Source organism: Canis lupus, chromosome 9 (genome assembly GCF_011100685.1).
Source record: "Canis lupus familiaris isolate Mischka breed German Shepherd chromosome 9, alternate assembly UU_Cfam_GSD_1.0, whole genome shotgun sequence".
In the NCBI taxonomy this organism is placed as follows: Eukaryota; Metazoa; Chordata; class Mammalia; order Carnivora; family Canidae; genus Canis; species Canis lupus.
The window spans coordinates 47,875,331-47,892,408 of record NC_049230.1 but is presented as its reverse complement, the minus strand read 5'-3'; the positions used below and the strand labels follow the sequence as shown (position 1 = coordinate 47,892,408).

Genomic DNA, 17,078 nt, shown 5'->3' with positions numbered 1-17,078 from the left:
GTAGAGAGTGAGAGGCCAGTGGTGGCCACACTACTTTAATGTGCCAGACAGAGCAAGGACAGAACAGCAGCTGGGGGGTGCAGGCTGGCTCAGGCACTGACAAGGAGGACAGGCCTGGTGCAGACCAGAGAGGGAGCCAGGATATTACTGAGGGGTGAGTGGGTCCAGACAGTTTGAGGTGGCATCCCTGTTAGGGCCCAGAGAGGCCGAGAGACCCAGGCTGCTCAGGGTCTTGCTCCCCTGGGAAGTTCTGAGGGGAGTCCATCAGCCTCATTTAGCAGGTAGCTCACTCCTTTGTGAAGTGTAGCTGGTTCCTGGGAGAGAAGTTGCTGCAGCTCAGTGTCAGGGCGAGGGCAGAGCCATGTCAGCAGGAACCCATCCTCACCCGAGCTCCGAGCCACTGCAGTGTCTCCATTGTCGTTACTGCCGGTCTGCTCTGACAGAGAACTGGCCTCCAGGTCTTGGGCTGCATCCAACACTGACCCTGCTGATCAAGCGGAGCTGAGTCTAGGCCTATGTCAGGCTGCCGGCCTGGCTGTCTGTCCTCACGGGCTCCTATGCCTGAGGAGTGCCCCTTAGTGCTGTCATCCTCTTCACACAATTCAGCATTGTTTGGAGTTGGGTCATTTGTTTTGGTGCCAGGCTGGGATGGGTAGGTCCCCAGTGGCTCTAGGCTGAAGCTGAAGAAACAGAAGGTGTTAGGACTGTTGCAAGGAGTCCCCAGGATCAGGGAAGCACATGTGTCAGAGGAGGCAGGTCAGGGCCTGCTGTGGCAGCCGAAGGTGTGGGTTAGCAGATGGCCAGAGAGCCTGACAGTTGTTCCCCGTGCATTGCCCTGCGTGCCCACAGTATGGACTCCTAGGTGCGAGTCAGATATTGTATTCTTCTGCTTCCGTATTTTTGACGCACTGCCCTGGAAATGGCTCCCTACGCTGGAGCTTGGACTTTACCTCCAAAGAGGTAGGCTTTGGCATCATAAACTTTGTGCAGGTCAATTGCAGGGACTAGGCTTTTCCCACACCTGGCCACCTCTGTCTTTGCAGGTCAGCATGGTGCTCAGTGACCCAGGGCACTGGAGCTGGTGGCCTGTCCAGCCTGGGCCCTGGTTTGAGGGCCCTCAGGCTGTGACTCTGTGCCGTCAGTGCAGTTGGGGTCTGGCCAAGGCCTCGCATCTTTAGATGACCTTTTTTTTTTTTTTTTTTTTCCTGTTTTGCCTTTGCCTGCGTCTGATCCTGGCTCCGTCAGTGACTTGCTGTGGGGCTCTCTGTGAGTCATGCCTTCTAATAAGTTCAGTGTCTTTACCTATGAAATGGGGACAGGAGCAGCACCTAATTCCTGAGGTAGTTGTGAGGATTGGATGAGGTGGGCACTGTAGCCCACAGCACAGTGTGGCTCTGAACAACACAGGTGCTACTACCACCACCACCAGGGTGGGTCTAGAAACCTCCAGAGGCTGAAGGACAAGACTCTGGCCTCAGATGAGGTTTCTGCTTGGCCGAGGTGGGACTGAGGTTGCCTACTTTGGAGGCCTTTTTCAGCACAGATTCCAGAATGCAAATGGCTTCCTGTGTACCCTGGGCTGTGGAGCCCCACATGGGACCGTGTGGGTGAGGCTGGAGGGGGTCAAGCCTTTGGTAGCCTGTGCAGTGAGGGCCGAGACTCTGGAGCACCGTGCCTGGTGTTGGAGGGCTCCTCTCTGCTCGGGTGGATGGACTGGGCTCTCTGTGGAGCCAGGAGAGGGGAGGGCATTGAGGAACACAGGAGATCCCATCTCTAGCCCTAGACCTAACTGCTGGGTTCCTGGGAGCAAGTGGTCACTGAACCAAATGGCAGCTGCCCAGATGGGGCTGACCAGCTTAGGCACAGCTTACCCTTTGCCCCTGATAGGGCTGCTGCCACTGTCCCCTTGCTCCCCAGGCTGCTGCCTGCCTCATTCCCAAGGGCCCGCCTCTTCTCAGGGTCTCTCACAAACATCCCTGTCTCCTTCTGGCCAGTGGCTGTTTTTCTGGAAGTGGAGATAGAGAAGCCCCTCCCCGGGCAGCTCTACTCTATGTTACAGCAAGGCCCCAGGCTCCAGGACTGCTGAAGGGGGCTCGCTGCCTTCTGCCTCTTCCTTAGCCCTGCCCCATTTGGGCGCTGCCCCCTACTCTCCCCATGTTGGCCTTCCTGGCTGGCAGCCCACCTGCCCTGGAAGCCTGTCTGCCACCTCATGCTGGTGCCTATCATTCCCACTGCCCTGCATCCCTTGGCCAAGGGCCCCTGTACACCCTCCAGGGTGGCCTTGAGCCCCCGCCCCCGCCCCCAGGCTGTTGCTCTCACAGTCTCTGGGATCACGATGCGGTAGGGGCAGTGCTGAATCCTTGTTACCCTGGGTATCGCCTCCTTGTTCTGCACTGACTGCTGGCGGTCTTGAGGGCTCCTGCCACCCCCCCTCCCTGCACCCTCTCTGCCATCCCTCCATCGCTGTGTCCATCTGTGGCTTCCCTGTGAGGCAGGGAGGTTGGAGAGCGGCCCAGGGGGCCTCCGCTCACTGCCGGTCTCCCCACAGCAGGCCGCAGAACTCGGCCAAGGCGCGCTCGGTGTGGGAGCAGCGGGCCAGCCAGCTGCGGCTGCAGAACCTGCGGGCCAGCTGCGAGGCGCTGTACAGCGAGATGGACCCGGACGAGCGGCTGCGCTACGCCACCACGCGCCACCTGCGCCCCGACATGAAGACGCACCTGGACCGGCCGCTCGTGGTGGAGCTGGGCCGCGACGGGCCGCGGGTTCCCGCCGGGGGCAAGGCCCGGCCCGAGGGCGCGGAGGCCGCCGAGGGCGCCGACCCGCCGCGCAGGCATCACCGGCACCGCGACAAGGCCCCGGCCCCGGCCCCGGCCCCCGCCCCCGCCCCGGCCCCCGCCCCGGCCCCGGCCCCGGCGGCGGCGGGCGAGCAGGACAGGGCGGACGGCCCGAAGGCCGAGGCCGGGGAGCCGGGGGCCCGGGAGGAGCGGCCGCGGCCGCACGGCAGCCGCAGCAAGGAGGCCCGGAGCGAGCGCGGCCGCGGCCCGGGCCCCGAGGGCGGCCGGCGCCACCACCGGCGCGGCTCCCCGGAGGAGGCGGCCGAGCGGGAGCCCCGGCGCCACCGCGCCCACCGGCACGCGCCCGAGCCGGGCAAGGAGGGCGGCGCGGCCGGGGCCAAGGGCGAGCGGCGCGCGCGCCACCGCGGCGGCCCCCGGGCTGGGCCCAGGGAGGCCGGCAGCGGGGAGGAGCCGGCGCGGCGGCACCGAGCGCGGCACAAGGCGCTGCCCACGCACGAGGACGCAGAGAAGGAGGCCGCGGAGAAGGAGGGCGAGGCCGAGGACCGCGACAAGGAGAAGGAGCTGCGGAACCACCAGCCCAAGTGAGGGAGCGAGGGCCGGCGGGGAGGGGGGGGGGGGTCTGCAGTGGAGACGGGGGGGGGGGGGGTGCCCGGGGAGGGGGTGCCGGGGGGAGTGCCCCGCTGCCCCGCTGCCCCGCTGCCCCGCTGCCCCACCACGCCCTGTGCCACTCTCCCTCTGCGATGCTGACCATCCTGCCTCGTGGGGTGACGTGTAGGATAATTAAACCTGCATGGGGGGGACAGCGTATGTTCAGTGAACGTCGGCAGGAGGGGAAGAGGACACGGGGGAAAATTGTTGGGGCTGGTTTCGGACACGTTGGTGTGGGAAGAGTCTAGCAGCCCAGGGAAAAGAGAAAATCGGGGAGAGCCTGAGGGAGGCCTGAGGAGGCCACTGCGCTAAATGGTAGAAGGGAAGAGGGCCCTGCTGGGTGACCATGACACACAGGGCCTCCTGCCTGGCCACAGCAGCGCCACACAGACTGCTTCCTGGCTGGGACAGGATCCGACTCCAATTCTGTGAGAAACCTGGTGTCACAGGAGTCCCCAAGCTAAGGCCCACAGTCTGGGTGCTTGCCGTGGGCCACAGACCTCTCAGAACTCATGGCACTGGAGGCCACAGCTCAGGATCAGCCCAGTCCAGGCACCGTCTTTATGTACAGAGCTCTGTGCTGGTGTGGCAGGGCTCCAGGTGGAGTAGCTTAGGGAAATATCCTCTTCCAGGCTTCTTCATTCTGCAAACAGTCCCCCTCCCCCCACTCCACTCTATGTGTGTATGTATGTATATATGTGTATATATATACATACCTACATACATACATACTCCATGTCTGGTCTTAGGCCAGGGACAGTCAGGGGAGTCAGCCCCATTTTACCTTTCAGATCTGAAAACACAGATTAAGTGATAAAAACCATATGAAATGCCAGAGTAGCAGAGGAATGGGTCAGGGATTTATCTGATCTGGATGGGGGCATAAGGAGCTGGATTTTGCAGACTGGATAGCATTTTGGGGCTGCATCAGACTCTAATGTATATTCTTGGTTGCAGGGAGCCACACGGTGACCTAGAAGCCAGTGGGACGATGGGTGTGGGCCCTGTACATGCATTGCCCAGCACTTGTCTACAGAAGGTGGAGGAACAGCCAGAGGATGCAGATAATCAGCGGAATGTCACACGGATGGGCAGCCAACCCTCAGACCTGAGTGCCACTGTGCATATCCCAGTGACGCTGACCGGTCCTCCTGGGGACACTGCGGCTGTTCCCAGTGAGTATCTCCCCGTATCAGCGGGACAGGCTCCGTTTGCTGTCCCCCCCCCCCCATGACAACTCTTTGGGGACAGAGCATGCTGGTATGAACCATTCCACCAGCTGCAGAGGAAGTCCTTTGTGGTGCATCTGTGCCTTGATGATATCTCTTTGTTTCCCAGTAGCCCAGAGGAGCACTGTTACTATTACATGTCACTATTCTCTATTCTCCTCTCTTCCAAGAATATTTGCAAATTACCAGCTCAGTGGTATTAATTAGAGTGCTGGGGGACAGCAGGAGGGAGCGGGACCAGGACTGCCCTTGGGGGGCTTACAGTCTCATCGGGAAGACCTCAGGACAGGCATGACTTTGTGTAGTTGTGTGAAAGCTCCTAAGGATCATGGTCCCAGACTTGATGGGGGCTGAGAATTAGCCTGAGGAGGAGGAATTGTTGGGGTGATGGTCTTCCCACGGACTTACATGCTCTATGATCCCTGCTCTGAGGTCCCCACAGGCCTTTGCCTGAACCCCTCTTTTTCTTCCCCTCACTCACACGTTCATGAGATCCTGATTGAGCAGCGTCTCCGCTCCTGACCATGTGCAGACATTGAGGGTACAGGGCAAACAAGATGCTATTCCTATCTTCAGGTCACTGTCTAGTAGAGAAAGACCTATAGAGATCAAATACAGTCTTCTCACACTGTGTGTGCACCAAGGGCAGAGGAAACGTTCCAGGGGGGAGAGGGAGAGGCCACAGAAGCAGAGCTAACATGCAAAGCCAGATGAAGATTTAGGTCTCAAGGAGACCAGATGCCATGAAACACCTGCCTGTGTTTGCAGATACGTCCATACACATAGACCTACGCATATGCCCCATATGCCTTGTGCAGGTGCTCTACCTGGGGCCCTGAACCAGTGTACAATGCTAGTTGTAGCAATGGGAGGTGGCTAGCTCTGGCTCTTAGGCTCCTCCTCTCTGCTTCTTGGGAGAAAGCTTTCCCTGGCCACTTCTCTTGTTTCACCATCCGTGGATATTAATGGGCCTGACTTCCCAGACTCCTGGAAGGCAGCCCCCCTGCTCTGATTCTCTCTGGCTAAGCCTGAGAAAAAGCCGAAGGTTTCTACCTGGCTTTTGTCCATGAGGCAGGTACAGTTCCTGGCCACCACTGATCTTTTTACTGTGTCTATAGTTTTGCCTTTTCCATAAAATCATGTAGTTGGAACCATACAGTGTATAGCCATTTCAGATTGGATTCTTTCTCCATGTCTTTTCGTGACTTGATAGCTCATTTCTTTTTGGCGCTAAATAGTATTTCATTGTCTGGATATACCACATTTTATCCACCCACCGACTGAAGGACATCTTGGTTGCTTCCAAATGTTGGCAATTATGAATAAAGCTGTTCTAAGCATTCATGTTCAGGATTTTGTATGTTTTCAACTCATTTGGGTAAATAGCTAAGAGTATGACTGTTGAATTGTAAGGTAAGACTTTATTTAGCTTTGTAAGAAACTGACAAACAGTCTAACAAAGGGACTGGATCGTTTTGCATTCCCACCAGCAGTGAATGAGATTTCCTGTTGTTCTACACCCTCTCCAACATCTGGTGTTGTCAGTGTTTTGTATTGTTGCCATTCTAGTAAGTATGCAGTGATATTTCATTGCTCTATTTTGCAATTCCCTAATGACATGTGATACTGAGCATCTTTTAATACACTTATTTGCCACCTGTATATCTTATTTGGTGAGGTACCTGTTTGTATCTTTTGCTGGCTTTTTAATTTTCTTATTTGAAAAAAAAATTGGGACTTAATTTTTTAAAGAGCAGTTTAAGGTTCAAAACAAAATAGAGAGGAAGGTGCAGGGAGTTCCCATGACTTGGTGCCTCCTCACATACATAGCCTCCCCCGTTAGCAACATTCCCCACCAGACAGTGCATTTGTTACCAAGGATGCGCCTGCTGACGTGTCATAATGACCTAAAGTCTATCATTTACCTTAGGGCCCCCTCTTGGTGGTGTACGTTCTGTGGTTTTGGACAAATGTACAATGACCTATATCTATCATTATATGATACAGAGTATTTGAATTGCCCTAATAGTTCTCTGTGCCCTGTCTATTCATCCCTCCCCCTCCCCAACCTCAAGCAACCACTGATCTCTTTAGCGACCATTGTTTTACCTTATTCAGAATGCAACATCATTGGAGTCATAGGGTACATAAACTTTTCAGATTGGCTTCTTTCACTTACCAATATATATTTAAGGTTCTTTCATGGCTTGTCATGGATTAAGAGCTCATTTCTTTTCAGCACCAAATAAAATTTCCATTGTCTGGGTGTTCCACAGTTTATTTATCCATTCATCTACTGGAGAACATCTTGGTTGCTTCCAAATTTTGGCACTTATGAATAAAGATGTTATAAACGTCTGTGTGTAAGATTTTGTATGAACTTGTTTTCAGCTTCTTTGGGTAAGGAGATAATGGCTGGATCATATGGCAAGAGTATGTTTCATTTTGTAAGAAACCAGTGAACTGTCTATACCATTTTGCATTTCTACTGGTAACGTGTGAGTGTTCCTCTTGTTCCACATCCTTGCCAGAATTTGGTATGGTCATTACTCCATATTTTGGCCATTCTGTGAATGTGTAGTGCTATCAAATTGTTTTAATTTGCATTTCCCTAATAATGTGTGATGTGGGACATTTTTTTAAACACTTATTTGCAATCTGCATTATCTTCTTTGGTAAGGTGTTTATTAAGGTCTTTGGCCCATTTTTAAGTCAGTTTGTTTTCTTATTTTTGATTTTTATGGAATTCTTTGTAAATTTTAGATAACACTATTTTTCTATCAGATATGTTTTTTGCAAATATTTTCTATCTGTGGTTCATCTTCTTGTTTTCTTGACCTTGTCTTTCACAGAGCAGAATTTATTAATTTTAGTCATGTCTAGCTGATCCATTATTTCTTTCATGGATCATATCTTTGGTGTTATATTTAAGAAGGATCATCATAAACAAGTCATCTAGGTTTTCTCCTAAGTTATCCCCTAGGAGCTTTATTGTTCTGCATCTCACATTTAGGTCTATGAGGCATTTTGACTTAACTTCTGTGAAGGGTGTAATGTCTGCATGTATATTCATTTTTGCATGTGGACATCTAGTTGCTCCTGCACCATTTGTTGAAGAGACAATTGTTGCCCCCACTGTTTACCTTTGTTCCTTTATCAGTGATCACTTGACTGTATTTCCAGGGGTCTATTTCTGAGCTCTGTATTCTGTTCTGTTGCTCTATTTGTCTGTTCTTCACTGATACAATACTGTCTTGATCACTGTAACTTTATGGTGAGTCTTAAAGTTGGGTGGCATTGGTCCTCCAACTTTGTTCTTCTCCTTCTGTATCAAAATGTTGGCTATTCTGGGTCTTTTCCTTCTTCATATAAACTTCAGAATCATTTTGCTGATATCCATAAAATAACTTGAGATTTTGATTGGGATTGCACTGACTCTATAGGTCAAGTTGGGAAGAACTGATACCTTGACAGTATTAACTCTTCCTGTTCATGAACATGGAACATTTGTCTTTATTTAGTTCTTTGATTTCATTCATCAGAGTTTCAGTTTACTATATGTAGATCTTATAGATATTTTGGTAGATTTATACTTAAGAATTTCATTTTGTGGAGAGCTAGTAGAAATGATACTGTGTTTTTTATTCCAAATTTCACCTATTCATTGTTGATAAATAGGAAAGTAATTGAGTTTTGTGTATTAACCTTGTATCCTGCAACCTTGCTAGAATCACTTTTAGTGCCAGGAGGGTTTTTTTTTTTTTTTAATTCTTTTGGGATTTTCCATATAGATTATCACATCATCCGTGAACAAAGCCAATTTTATATCTTCCTTTCCAGTCTGTATACATTTTATTTCCTTTTCTTGCCTTAGTGCATTAGTAAGGACTTCTAACTTGATGTTGAAAGGAGTGATGAGAGGTGACATCCTCGCCTCGTAGACCTGATCTTAATGGGAAAACTTCAAGTTTCTCATCATTAAGTATGAGGTGAACTGTAGGTTTTTAAAAGATAGTCTTTATCAAGTTGAGAAAGTCTCCCTCTATTCCTAGTTTACTGAGAGTTTTTATGATGAATGAGTGTTAGATTTTGTCAAATACTTTTTGCATCTATTGATAACTATCAAGTGACTTTTCTTTTTTAATTTGTTGTTGTGATTATTAAATGATTTTCAAATGTTGGACCAGCCTTGAATATCTGGGATAGATCCCACTTGGCTATGGTATATAATTCTTTTTATACTTTGTGGAATTTTATATGCTAATATTTTGTTCAGAATTTTTGCATCTATGTTCGTGAGAAATATTGGTCCATAGTTTTCTTCTCTTGTAATGCCTTGTCTGGTGTTGTTATTAGGGTAATGGTGACCTCATAAAATGAGTTGGGAAGTACTTCCTTTGCTTCTATCCTTTGGAAGAGATTGTTGACAACTGGTATAATTTCTTCCTTTAAGTGTTTGGTAGAATCCATCACAATGAATGTTTGGTAGAATCCATCAATGAACCCATCTGGGCCTGGTGCTTTCTATTTTGGAAGGCAGTTAATTTATGAATCCATCTCTTTAATAGTTAGAAAGCCTATTTAGATTGTCTATCTCTTCTTGTCTGAATTTTTGGCAGATTTGTCCTTCCAAGGAATTGGTCCATTTCATGTAAGTTATTGGATTTGTGGGACTAGGGTTGTTCATAGTGTTCTTTTATTATCCTTTACAAGTTCATGAAATCAGTAGTGCTGTCCCCTCTTTCATTTCTTATATTAGTATTTTGTGTTTTCCCTCTTTTTTCTTAGCCTAAGTAGAGGCTTATCATTTTAATGATCTTTTCAAAGAAACAGTTGCATTGGTTTTGTTGATATTCTTTATGTATTTTCTGTTTTCAATTTCATTTATTTCTGCTTTAATTCGTTTTTTAAAAAATTGTTTTTTGAGAGGGAAAGGGATGGAGGGAGGGTAAGAGGGAAAGGGAGAGAGAGAATCTTAAGCAGGCTCCACGCCCAGCATGGGCAATGTGTGGCTCAGTTTCATGACTCTGAGATCATGATCTGAGTTGAAATCAAGAGTCAGACACTTAACCAGCTGAGCCACCCACGTGCTCCTCTGCTCTAATTCTTATTACTTCTTTCCTTCAGTTTATTTTTAATGCTTTTTTTCTTTTGTTTCCTAAGGTGGGGGTTTAGATTATTGATTTTTAAATCTTTCTTTTCTAATATATGCATTCAGTGCTATAAATTTCCTTGTAAGCATTGCTCTTGCTGTATCCAGCAAACTGCTTGTTTTCATTTTCATTTAGTTAAAAATATTTTTACATTTCTCTTGAGATTTCCTCTTTGACCCATATGTTACTTAGAAGTGTGCTATTTAATTTCTACATATTTGGGGGTTTTTCATCTATTTTTCTGTTATGATTTCTAGTTTAATTCCATTATAGCCTGAAAACAGACATTTTTGCCCTCTTTTTAACTGGGTTATTTGTTTTCTAATTATTGATTTTTAAGATTTCTTTTGTGTTTTGGATACAAGTCTTTTATCAGGTATGTAGTTTGGAAGTGATTTCCCCCTTGTCTTTTCATTCTCTTACTGTCTAGTGTTTCTGATTGTTACTGGTGCAAGGGTTAATTTGGTTTCTGTCATGGCTACTGTTAGGAGCAGAAATCTTGGCTATTGACTTTTCTGTGTCAATTTTGTATCCTATTACCTTTCTGAGCTTTCAAATTGTGTATTAGTTTTAGCATTGACTCTTTGACTTTTTTCCAAGTATATTTTCAAAACTTCTACAAATATAGTTCTAACTATTCCTTTCCAATTTAGAGCTCTCATTTTTTTTAACTTTTAGATTTTTGCATGATTGCACTAGCTAATACACTATCAGGTAACAATGAATTTAGTGGGCACCCTTACCTTATTTCTACCTGTACTAAGTAAGATTCTGGTTTTGGGCTTGAGAGGTGTGTGTGTGTGTGTGTGTGTGTGTGTGTGTGTGTTTATGTGTGTACAATCAAGGTATGGTACCCACTAATTCCTATTTCAAAAAGTATTTATCTGGAATAGAGGTTGAATTTTGTTAAAGGCCTTTTCAAGACCTTTTCCCCCTTAAATATGGAGATTTATAGTAATGAACTTTCTGCTATTGAACTGTCTTTGCGATCTTAGAATAAACTCCACTTTGTTAACATTTTTTTAAGACTTGTAAGTGATTTCTACATCTAACACGGGACTCGAACTCACAACCCCAAGATGAAGAGCCACATGCTCTATTGACTGAGCCAGCCAGGCACTCCAGTTAACATATTTTTTTTAAATGTGATGTTATGATTTGTTAATATTTTATATAGGATTTTGGGGTTGATGCTTTTTTCTGATGTCAGTTCTTTTAGGGTTCTCAGACCCAATTTCAACATTGCAGAGGTTCTCCAGCCCCAAGCACCAAGCAATTCTTGAACACCAGTAGGGTATCTGAGAATTCAACTCAATTCTAATACTACTAGTACCTACTAGTAGATCGCATCAGGTTCCACAGGCTAAGGGTTCAGTCCTACAAGAGTGCCTCCCACGTTCTACTTCAGTTACCAGTGAGAAGCCCTAGGCTGTCACCTGTGCTTCTGACCTACCAGCTCCAGAGTGGAAGTTCCAACGACCTCCTTAAGTTCTTTAAATTTGCTCACAGAACTCAGGGAAACACTTAAGTTTACCAGTTTGTTAAAGGATATGATAAAGGATAAGAATCAACAGCTAGATGAAGAGATACATAGAGTGAGGTCTGGGGAAGGGATGTGGAGCTTCCATACCTTCTACTGGCATGCCATTCTTCCCAGTATCCATCTGTTCACCAACCCAGAGGCTCTCTGAACCCAGTCTTTGGGTTTTCATGGAGGCTTTGTTGCAAGTCCTGATTGACTAAGTCATTGGCTATTGGCTGATTCTTCCTCTAGCCCCTATTCCCTCCCTAGACGTCAGGGTTGGGGCTGAAAGTTTCCACCCTCTTAGTGTGTTAGTCCTCCTGACAATCAGCCTCTGCCCTTGGGTGGAGTCCAGAAGTCACCTTCATTAGTCACCTTTATGGCTCTGAAGTGTTCTCAGGAACTGTGGATGAGGGCCAGATGCATCTGAGAAATTCATCTGAGTGGCCAAATATATATTTCTTATGAATCATTATGTTGCATATATTTTTTAAAGATTTTATTTATTCATTCATGAGACACACACACACACACACAGAGGCAGACACATAGGTAGAGGGAGAAGCAGGCTCCATGCACGGAGCCTGATGTGGGACTCGATCCCGGGACTCCAGGACTACGCCCTGGGCTGAAGGCAGGCACTAAACCGCTGAGCCACCCAGGGATCCCCTGTGTTGCATATTTTAAAGTGAGTTGTGGGCAGCCCCGGTGGCGCAGCAGTTTAGCGCCGCCTGCAGCCTGGGGTGTGACCCCATAGATCCAGGATCGAGTCCCACATCGGGCTCCCTGCATGGAGCCTGCTTCTCCCTCTGCCTATGTCTCTGCCTCTCTCTCTTTCTGAATAAATAAATACATCTTAAAAAAATAAAATAAAAAATAAATAAAGTGAGTTGTGTTCTGTAGCTTTTTAATCTTATGTTCAAGTATCATTAGGTTTAGATATGAATGCTATATAGTTGCCTTATGCTTAACTTCATTAATCCAAACGTTATAATGTTTCCATTTCCTATTATTTTATTTATTTTTTTAAAGATTTATTTATTTACTTATGATAGACATAGAGAGAGAGAGAGAGAGGCAGAGACACAGGAGGAGGGAGAAGCAGGCTCCATGCTGGGAGCCCAACGTGGGACTCCATCCCGGGTCTCCAGGATCGCGCCCTGGGCCAAAGGCAGGCGCCAAACCGCTGAGCCACCCAGGGATCCTCATTTCCTATTATTTTAAATGGGAAAAAATTATAATGTGCTATAAAAATTATAATGCATTAAAGTTGGTTGTACTCAAAATCCCCAATTAATTTTTAAAAATATAACTGGAGCACCTGAGTGGCTTAGTCAGTTAAGTGTCCAACTCTGTGTGTGTGTGTGTGTGTGTGTGTGTGTGTGTGTGTCCAACTCTTGATTTTGGCTCAGACAGGCCATCATCTCTGGGTCATGAGACCGAGCCCCATGTCAGGCTTCACACTCAGCAGGGAGTCTTCTTGGGATTCTCTCCCTTTGCCCCTCCCCCTGCTTGTGCTCTCTTTCTCTCTCTCTAAAAATAAATAAATCTTTAGAAATATAATTAAAGTATAGTTAAACACTGAAAAGTAAAAACTATCATATTAGGACAAAAAAAGGCTTAATGCATTCCCTGATCACCACAGTTACAACAGCTATTAACAAGCAATTGCTTTGGACACTTCCTTTATTGAAACTTACCGCACTGTTCAAAAACATCCACCCATTAACTCATAGTTAACCAACTGAACTTGGAATCTTGGCTGAGAGTTTTTTCCTACATTTTTTTTGTTAAAAATGTTATATTGAGGGGCGCCTGGGTAGCTCAGTCAGTTAAACAGCGGACTCTTGATTTCGATTCAGGTTGAGATTTCAGAGGACTGGGATAGAGCCCTAGGTCTGGCTCTGCACTTAGCGGGGAGTCTGTTCCTCCTCCCTCTGCCCCTCCCCCTGAGCTTGCTCTCTCTCAAATAAGTAAATAAGTAAATCTTTTAAAAAATGTTAGATTGGGTTTGGGGGAAGTATACATTTTTCCTATATAAATGTCAGCCAAAAAAACCCCCAACAACATTGTGCTGTGAGGTGCATATGTTTTCCTGAAGTGAGGGAATTATTAAAGTGAGGGCACTCTATGAGGAAGATTTACCCGAGGTGGTCTATAAGCTGTACCTCTTACTAATTCACAAAAAGAATTAGAAAGTTTTCTTCTTTTCCTTTTGAGATAGTTTAAGTAGCATTAGGATTGCTTGGTCTTTAAAGATTTGGTTAGATTCTCTTGTGAAACCATCTGGCTCTAGTTTATTTGGGAAGGGCAATTCTTTGATAATTTCTTTATTCTGTATAGATATTATCTGTTTAAACTTATCTCCTGAGATTGTTTTGGCAAATTACAATTTCCTTAGAAATGATCATTTGATCTAGGTTTTCCAGTTTATGTATATATAGTTATGCAAAGAAGTGGCCTAAGTTTTTAAAAAATTTTCCTGTTTTCTCCTTTATGTTTTCCTCTTTTTTTTCTTGATTAGGTTAGTGGCATATATTTTGTAGGTTTTCATAAGAAGAACCAACACTTTATTTATTAGTTCTACTGTGGTTTTGTTTTTTAACCTGTTACTTTCCAATTTTATCTGTATTATTTCCCTCTTGCCTTTTTGTTTTACTTTGTTGTTTCTTTACTAGCTTCCTGAGTTAGAGTTTAGTTTACTTATTTTATTCCTTAATATTTGTTATATGATTATTTAAAGCTATGAATTGTCCTCTGATTACTAATTTAATTGTATGCTATAGATTCTGACATTTGGTGTCTTCATTTTCATCAAATTTTAAAGAAATTATGTAATTTTGGTTTGCATTCCCCCAGGTATTTGTAGATTCCTTGGACATTTCTACATAAATGATCAAGTCATCTGCTGATAAACAGTTTTATTTTTCACTTTCTGATGTGTGTGCCTTTTATTTCCTTTTCTTCCCTCATTGCACTATCGACCTCCAGAACTGTGTTGCATAGCAGTGGTGGGAGCTGATGCCCTTCTCTGATTCCCATCTTGGGGGAGGAAGGAACATACAGTCTTTCAACATGAAGTATGATATTAGCTGTAATTTTTTAGTTTTTGTTTTTTTGAGGGGAGAGTTGCTAGATGTTCTTTATCAAGTTGAGGAAGTTCCCCCTTTATTCCTTTTTTCCTCTGAGAGCTTTTGTGTTAAATCAGCACTAAATTTTGTCAAATGATTTTCTGCATCAATTGATGGGATCATGTAGTTTTTCTTTTGTAATATGGTGGTTTACATTGATTGCCTTTCAAGTATTAAGTCAGCCTTGCACCCCCTAGGATAAGCTCTATTGGTCATTGCTTACGGTTATTTTTATATATTGCTGATTTGTGTTTATTAATATTTAGTTAAGAAGTATTTCCTCTGTATTCATGAGGGATGTTGGTACCTTTTTTTCTTTCCTTTTTTTTTTGGTGTTATCTCTTTTTTTAAAGATTTTATTTATTTATTTATGAGAGACACACAGAGACAGAGAGATAGAGAGGCAGAGACACAGGCAGAGGGAGAAGCAGGCTCCATGCCGGGAGCCCGACGTGGTACTTGATCCCGGGTCTCCAGGATCACGCCCTGGGGTGAAGGTGGCGCTAAACCGCTGAGCCACCCGGGCTGCCCTATGTTTTGGTTTTGGTATCACAATAGTCCTAAATTCATAATATGAATTGGAAAGTGTTCCTTCTGTTTTTTAGAAGTGATTGTGTAGAATTGGTGTTAATTGTCCTTTAGACATTTGGTAGGATTTGTCAATGAAACATGTCTTTTTGGAATTGAAAAATAGTCATCAAAAGTGACAAGGCTGTGTTACCTATTTCATATTGGGTGAGTTGTCGTAGTTTGTGTTCTTAAAGGAATTGGTTAATTTCATTTAATATGTCAAATTTGTGTGTATGTGTAGTTGTTTGTAGTATTTTTTTATTTTAAAGATTTTATTTATTAATTAATTTATTAATTTATTATTTATTTATTTATTTTGAAAAGATTTTATTTATCTATTCATGAGAGACACACACACACAGAGGCAGAGACACAGGGAGAGCGAGAAGCAGGCCCCATGCAGAGTACCCGACGTGGGACTTGATCCTGGGTCTCCAGGATCACACCCTGGGCTAAAGGCGGTGCTAAACCTCTGAGCCACCTGGGCTGCCCATCTTTATTATCCTTTTCACGTCTTTGTGATCTGTAGTGACAGCCCTGTCTCTTTCCTGATATTGGTAATTTGTGCTTTCTCTCTTTTATTTCTATGAGTCTTACCAGAAATGTGTTACTCTTAATGATCTTTTCAAAGAATCAGATTCTTTTTAAATTTATTTTTTCTATTGTTTTTCTGGTTACAGTTGCATTTTATTTCTGCTCTATTTTTTTTCCTCTTTCTGTTGCTTTTGTTCTATTTTGTCCTGATTTAACTTCTTGAGGTAGGAGCTTAAGTTACTGATTTGAGTCTTTTCTTTGTTCTAAGGTAAACATTTAGTGTTATAAATTTTCGTTTTAGTGTTGCTTTATCTATGTCTTCCAGATTTTGATATTTTATTTTCATTCAGTTCTATTTAAAATATTTCCCTTGAGACTTCCTCTTTGATTCATGAATTATTTAGAAGTATGTGGTTTAGTTTCCAAGTGTTTGGAGATTTTCCTCTTATCTGTTACTGACTTCTAGTTTGATTATTTTGTGGTAAGTGAGCATACTCTGTATTATTTTTAATTCTTTCAAATTTGCTAAGGCTTGTTTTATGGCCCCGTATATGGCATATCTTGGTATATGGTCTATGGGTGCTTGAAAAGAATGTATGCAGCTGCTGCTGCTGGTGGTGGTGTTCTGTAGGTATCAGTTGGATCCTGTTGGTGGATGGTGTTGAGTTCTGTGTGCATGCTGATCTTCTGTCTAGATATGTCACTTGCTGGGAACGGGATGTTCAAGTCTCCAACTATAATTGTGGAATTTGTCTGTGTCTTCTTTCAGTTCTGTTAGTTTTTGCTTCACATATTTTGCATCACTGTAGTTGAGTGCATGCACATTTAGAATTGCTGTCTTCTTGAAAGGTTGACTCTTATTGTTGTGTAATGTGTCTTTCTGTACCTGATAATTTTCTTTGCTCTGTTGTCTACTTTATCTGATATGAAGATACCTAGTCCTACTTTATTTTGATTAATATTTGCATGGTATATCTTTTCACCTTTCTACTTTCAAACTAGCTATGTGGTTGTATTTTAAGTTAGTTTCTTATAGACAGCATATAAATGGGTTATGTTTTAGTTCTGTTTTATATTTGGCATATTCAGACCATTTACATTTAATATAATTGTATATGTTATAGCAAGTCTGCTGTTTCATTTTTTGTTTATTCTTTCTGTTTTCTGTTTTTCTGGTTTCTTTTTTCTTTCCCTCCTGTGGGTTACTTCTATGTATTTTAGAATTTTATTTTGATTTATCTGTAGTATTTTTGAGTGTATCTCTGTGTATTACATTATATATATTTAACTTATCCCAGTCCACTGGGGTTGTCATTGTACAAGTTTAAGTGAAATATAGAAGGTTTACCTCTCTTTTTCCTTCCCATGCATAAATGTCTTTTTTTCCCATGTATTAATTATTTCCCCACATATCTTTAGGACCCCACATATATTTAAGACTACATCAATGTGTTATAATTTTTGCTTCAAATGTCAAATATAATGTAGAAAATCCA

General features: G+C 44.3%; 1 protein-coding gene across 1 annotated transcript in view; it reads left to right on the top strand.

The window, feature by feature from the left end:
• Window positions 1–17,078, top strand: part of CACNA1B (calcium voltage-gated channel subunit alpha1 B) — a 193,285-nt gene that overhangs the window by 100,697 nt on the left and 75,510 nt on the right. The window contains 2 exon segments of the mRNA XM_038548580.1: window positions 2,552–3,376; window positions 4,401–4,618. Of these exon segments, the coding sequence (XP_038404508.1) occupies window positions 2,552–3,376; window positions 4,401–4,618 (1,043 nt within the window).